At 48.4% G+C, this 6,000-nt stretch overlaps 1 protein-coding gene across 1 annotated transcript; it reads right to left on the reverse strand.

Annotated features, from left to right (window-relative positions):
• Positions 1 to 3,850: 3,850 nt before the first annotated feature.
• Positions 3,851 to 5,284, reverse strand: LOC119734121. The gene has a single exon (XM_038207477.1). It carries the CDS (start codon positions 5,280 to 5,282, stop codon positions 3,876 to 3,878), a length of 1,407 nt encoding a protein of 468 aa, XP_038063405.1. The 5' UTR covers positions 5,283 to 5,284; the 3' UTR covers positions 3,851 to 3,875.
• Between the last annotated feature and the right edge of the window lie 716 nt (positions 5,285 to 6,000).

Genomic DNA, 6,000 nt, shown 5'->3' on the forward strand with positions numbered 1-6,000 from the left:
CTCCTTGAGGTTCTCACGGGCAATCTGATGACTGTCTTGGAGTGACTTGACCAACTTCGGGATGTACTGACTGACACCCAGATCCTCCTCTTGTGTAGCGGATGAAAACATCAGGTCTGCTGGCATGTTTATCTCCCGTCCCAACATCATCCGATTGGGAGTCTGGCCGGTGCTCCTGTTCACCGTGGCTCTTATAGCTCCGGCTAACTGAGGTATGAAGACATCCCAATCATCCTGTCTCTTTCCGACAAAGCAGCGGGTGGCATCCATGATTGTACGGTTGTACCGCTCTACCTGGCCATTCGCAGAAGGCCTGTAGGGTGTTGTCCGCTTTTTGTGGATTTGTAGAACACGGCAGAGAGCAGAAAACAGTTCGCTCTCGAAGTTTCGACCTTGATCCGAAAATATGTTCAATGGGACACCGAACCTGGAAAAGAATGAGTTGACCGCTGCCTGGGCTGTCACTTCTGCTGTCTGTGATGGTAGAGGTACAATCTCCACCCATTTGGTGAACTGGTCAACCATCACCAGTATATTCTCATTCCCTTGTTTGGTCTTGGGTAGTGGGCCCATAAAGTCGATGTGAACGCGTTCCATGGGGACACCTGCGTGGTACTCAATGAGCCTGTGCCTGTTCTTACGGTTTGGTTTCTTGTTCCGGTTACATGTCTCACACGACATGACATACCTTTCGACTTCTGTTCCCATACCATACCAGTAGAACTTCTCCTTCACCCGAAATTTTGTGCGTTTGATTCCTTGATGGCCTGCAGATGGTAAATCATGGTGTAACCGTAGGGCAGCCTCTCTTAAACCTTGTGGCAGGATTAAGTATTCCTGGTCGCTGTCCTTAGCCTTAATGAACAGAATGCTGTTCCGCAAGTGGAGACGATCTCTGTTAATCCAGTAGAACTTGGCTGCAGCACTGGATGAAAACAGCTTTCCCTCTGAAGGCTGAATTTTCTCCTTTAGCCAGCTGATAGCTATGCCCAGATCTGGATCCTTGATTTGTTCCTGTTCGATTTCCTCTGCTGACAGACCCCAGACACTTTCCTTCTTGTCCCCTAACTCTACTACCATGATCTTGGTTCCCTCCTCTGAGAGGATATTCACTTGTGAGGTTATTGTACCATCAGGAAATCTGTGTATCACTGTTTCTAGTGTGGGTGTTTCTGGTTGCATTTTGCCTCCAGGGTCCCAGACGCGGGACGAGGCTAAGTCACTACTCTCCTCCGCTGCGAAGAGAGTGGCCCGTTGGCAGCGGGAGATAGGCACCACATCGTCTACCTCCTCGATGAAGCTTGACCACTGCGTGTGGGCCTTAGTGCAGTATGAGCACCCTCCACATGGTAGATCCTTCAATTCTACTCCGTGGATGAAGTGACTATCTGATGTATCTCCCGTTCGCGAGAGTGCATCAGCATTGCTATGAAGGCTCCCTCGACGATGCTTAAGAGTCATATTGTACTGGCTCAGTTCCTCAATCCACCGGGCCAGTTGACCTTGGGGTTCCTTGAACCTTAACAGCCACGTTAGGCTGTTGTGGTCCGTGCGAACAGTGAACGGTTTCCCCAGAAGGTGGTGTCGAAATTGGCGTGTGAGCCTCACAATGGCTAGTAGTTCTTGACGAGTTGTGCAGTAGCGTCTCTGCTCAGGAGTTAAGGCGTAACTCGCATAGGCGACAACTCTTTCCTGGCCGTCCTGGACTTGTATCAACTCTCCACCGATGGCTATGTTCGACGCATCAGTGTCCAGGATAAATTCATCGTGCGCGTTAGGCAGAGCAAGGACAGGCGGTTGCATCATCTTGTCTCTTAGGGCATTGAAGGCTGTCTCCTGCTCCTCCTCCCAACGGAATTCTTTGCGTCCTGTGATGGCATACAATGGAACCGCGAGTTCCGCAAAGTCGGGGATGAAGGCTCTGTGGTAATTCACAAAGCCTAGGAATCGCTCGACATCCTTGGTGTTTTGAGGTGTTGACCAGGACTTCACTGCACGTATATCTGCGTCTGAGATTGCAATGGAGTTTTCGTTGACAATTCTACCCAAGAATTCCACCTTTTTTGAACAGAAGGCACACTTTTTGGGTTTGAGTTTAAGTCCGTGCTGTCTGAAGCGCTCTAGTGCCTCAGCCAGATTGTGGAGATGCTCCTGGAAGTTACTTCCTAGGATGACAATATCATCTAGGAATGCCAAGGCAGTTTTCCAATTCAAGCCTCTGAGAATTAGGATGATTACTCTGGAAAACGTGGAAGGACTATTGCAGAGGCCAAATGGCATTTTGGTGAACTCAAATAAGCCATATTTGGTGATGAATGCCGTCTTTTTGCGATCCTCTTTACGCAAGTTGACCTGCCAGTATCCCCAGATAGCATCAAGTTTCGAGAACCAACGGTTTCCCGATAATGTGTCAACACAGTCTTCGACCAGTGGGAGAGGGTAAACGTCCTTAACAGTTATGTTATTGAGGGCCCTATAGTCAACGCAAAAGCGGACTGTACCGTCCCTCTTTCTAACTAAAACGGGCGGAGATGCCCATTCAGAGACCGAAGGTTGGATGACTCCAGCCTCTAGCATTTTGTCCAGCTCTTTCTCCTCCTCTCCAGCAAACTGAACTGGCGTTCGTCTCATTCGTTGCTTGATTGGTGGTGCGTCTCTAGTGTCAACGCCATGTTCAATCTCTTTGACTGTCCCGATGTCATAGATATGAGATGCAAAGACATCAGAAAAGTTACAGATGACATCTCTCAGCTGACTGAACTGTTCTTCTGTAAGTTCTCCCTTGGACCTTTATAGCATGTCTCTCAGGTGTGCAGGTACATTCGCACATGGGTCATCAGCTAGCCCGAATGCGGAGCTAGTATTTCGAATGTGTTTATCACCTACCGGTGCATGTGCGGCACTGGTTCCTTGTGAGTCTGTTTCTGACCCAGAAGCGGTGTCATGAATTTCAGGAAGTGCATCAGCTTCCACAGCTTCTCCTACAGCCTGCCCAGGCTTCAACAACACAAAGCTGTTTGTGACGTTGGCAACATATAATGTTGGCCTGGCTTTACTGCGGTGTGCAGATCTTGGAATTACAAGATGCGAGTTTGGGAGTGGTTCTAGGACATAGTCCGGCATTGTCCCTTCTAGCTGACCAACAACCGCAGTGACAGAGTTTGGAGGGATAACTCTCCTCTTTCCTACCATCACTCGGGACACCCTAGTTTCCCTGGGTTTGTTCCCAAACTGAATAGACACTGTGTCCTCTCCCAGCATCATGAGATTTGTCCCCATATCCATTTTCATAGTTCGGCTCCTGAAGAAATCAACCCCTAGCAACATATCATCCTCAATTGGGGCGACATGTATTATTTCATGATGTACCGTGGAGCCAATCCTGAAAGACACTGGGCCTATCTTGTACCCATTCATTGTTAAGTCTCTCCCAGCCATGTGAAATTTCATGTAAGAGAGTACCTTTGGTTTAGGATGTAATTTATTGAAAATACGATCCGACAGTATGGTAGATTCCGCCGCGGTGTCTATTACTGCCTCGATATGTTGGTCCTCTATTTGTACTGGTACATGGTAAACTGCACTTGACTGGATTTGGTTGACAGTGACGATGTCTTCTATTGTCTCTGTAGGTGTCTTTGCAAATTCCGTATTGGCAGGGCATTCATCCCCTGCCATCTCGAAAATCGCATTTTCCCTTTCTTCGCTGATAATATCCCGATGCGGATATTCTGCCTCTGTTGTGTCCCGATGTGGTTTTTCTGTACTTTGATGTGCATGGCTAACAACCTGGTGCGGTTGGTTATTTACTGTGGCAATAGGCGTGTAGCATAGTGGGGGGCTCAACAGATGCGGTGAGTCCTCCTGGCCGTAATCTACTGGGGCGAAAACCCGGCCTCCGTCTTCGTCCCTTGAGATTTTGGCTGCTCATCTTCGAAACGAAGAACCTTGGTTTCTTTTCCCTTCAGGTCCTTTGTTGGGCACTCTCTTGCAAAATGCTTCTCGTCGCCACACAAATAGCAGGCTCGCCGACTCGGAGATGTGCTCCTCTGTCGTCCCAGCTCCCGGAACATTCCCTTGATCTCTGTAGTAAGATCAGAGATAGAAGCAGCTACCTGCTTGGTCAAAGCTGATGTAGCCACTGTCATCTGTGACATCTGCTTAGCCAACCCTGCTATCCCTACATCCTGTGTAGGCTCTGGTGTTTTGTTGCCACTTTCTCTTTTAAGGATAGGCTGGGGAGTCGACTGCTTCCTTCTCACTTCCATTTTCCTTATCCTTAGATCTTCTTCTTCCTCTTCCTCGGAACCAGGGTCGTTTTCGCCGAACTCATACGATGCGCATTTATATGCCCTAACTGGGGGTGCTGACTTGGTTAGTTTTTGTGGAGCATGTCTGGCACCTGCTGATTTGCTGATGCAGCGGAACCACTCCATCTTGTCCATTGCCTCGTCAAATGTTTTAGGTTGCTGTATGCAGGCATGCTGACCAGCTTCCTTGTCCAGGCTTCCCATGCAAAACCTGATGATCGCATTCTTCCTGATCCACGCCTCGGGCAAATCCTTGTAGGCCTTGGCTGCCAAGGAGAGGATTTTATCGGCCCAGTCTCTTAGGGTCTCGCCTTCTTCTTGGCATTCCAATTGGAAGCGGGCCTGTAGGGTCTCGGGAAGTTCTTCCCTCTTAAACCTCTTGTTAAATTCTGAGATGAGGTGGCTGTAGGACAAGTCTTCGTTCATCTTACTAAGAAGGACGTAGAAGTCTGCAGCTTTCCCTGTCAATCCCCAAATCAACATATCTTTTTTCTGACTTTCTGTCCAACCAACAGACATTGCATAGGTCTCAAACTTCCGCTTGTAAAGAGACCAATCGAGTTTGCCATCAAACTCCAGCGTCTTGGGGAGCACTCGTGGTTTCCGGTCCTCTGGCGTCACACCTCGAGTCTGGGGTGCGCGAGTAGCCGACTGCGGGATGGCCACTGGACGGTGCCTATACGGAAGTGGTGGTACCATATCTGGTGACGGATATGGAGGTTGACCATACCATTGCTGTGGTGGGTCAGGGCGGTATGCCACCGACTGCGGTGGTAGGTACGGGTAAGCACCTACATCTGGGTTTTGGGGTGGAATTGGTGGGTATGCATACATGTACGTGGGCGGTGGTGTGTATCTGTCCGAGTAAAAAGACCATGGGGGCATGTCTTGCGACACCGGCCTACCAGGTTTGTGTGATACATAACCCTGAGGTCTGCATCGTGCTTGAGCAGTGTCAATGTGTTGCGACATGTTCTGCACGAAGCTGGCCTCTGCGGAATGTGGAGGGGGTTCTGATTGCGTTGGTTGACTGGACGACCTGATGCGGTTGTCCTGTTGCGCGGGTGCCACCGGCTCCCTAGTCGGACTTTGATCCGACTGCATGGTCGCCTGCTGACAGGTGGGGTCTGTGGTGAAGTCGATTGACCTATACAACCTCTCCGAGGGTTTTAACCTGGGTATGTGTTCAATGTTATCGGGAGTTATTGGAAAATTCTCCTCCCTGTATTGGACGATATTTCTAGCAATCCTAGACCCTATCCCGTGAAGTTGTTGCAACTCAACCTCCCCTGCAAAATTTATCGGAACTAATCTGGACATGAGGAACAAAGAAATCTTCCCTCAAAAAATGTACGGCGTACAAAGTTGCCCTCGGTAGCACGACAAATTTTATGTACACAGCTCCAGAATGCTCCAGTCATGAACAAAAAATTATCTCAAACAAAAATACAACAGATGCGTTGTTTTCACCAAGAAATAAATTGGAAAAAATTATCGCTAAACAAAATTACAATGGATGCCTCGCTTAAATACCACAGAAATACAACGGATGCGTTGTCTTCACTAACAAAAAAAACAGACTGCATGCGTTCTAGGCATAAACGCTTTCTTGTTGTTGCTTTTTATTTTGTTGTGTTTAAATTATTTATTAACACAAGCAACATGCATTGGCAAAAACAGGAATCACAAA

This window comes from Patiria miniata, unplaced genomic scaffold, assembly GCF_015706575.1.
Source record: "Patiria miniata isolate m_02_andy unplaced genomic scaffold, ASM1570657v1 HiC_scaffold_26, whole genome shotgun sequence".
NCBI classification, from domain to species: domain Eukaryota; kingdom Metazoa; phylum Echinodermata; class Asteroidea; order Valvatida; family Asterinidae; genus Patiria; species Patiria miniata.

Coding starts and splice junctions, on each gene's coding strand:
- LOC119734121 (XM_038207477.1), bottom strand. CDS start 5,282: ATGTCGCAACACATTGACACTGCTCAAGCACGATGCAGACCTCAGGGT.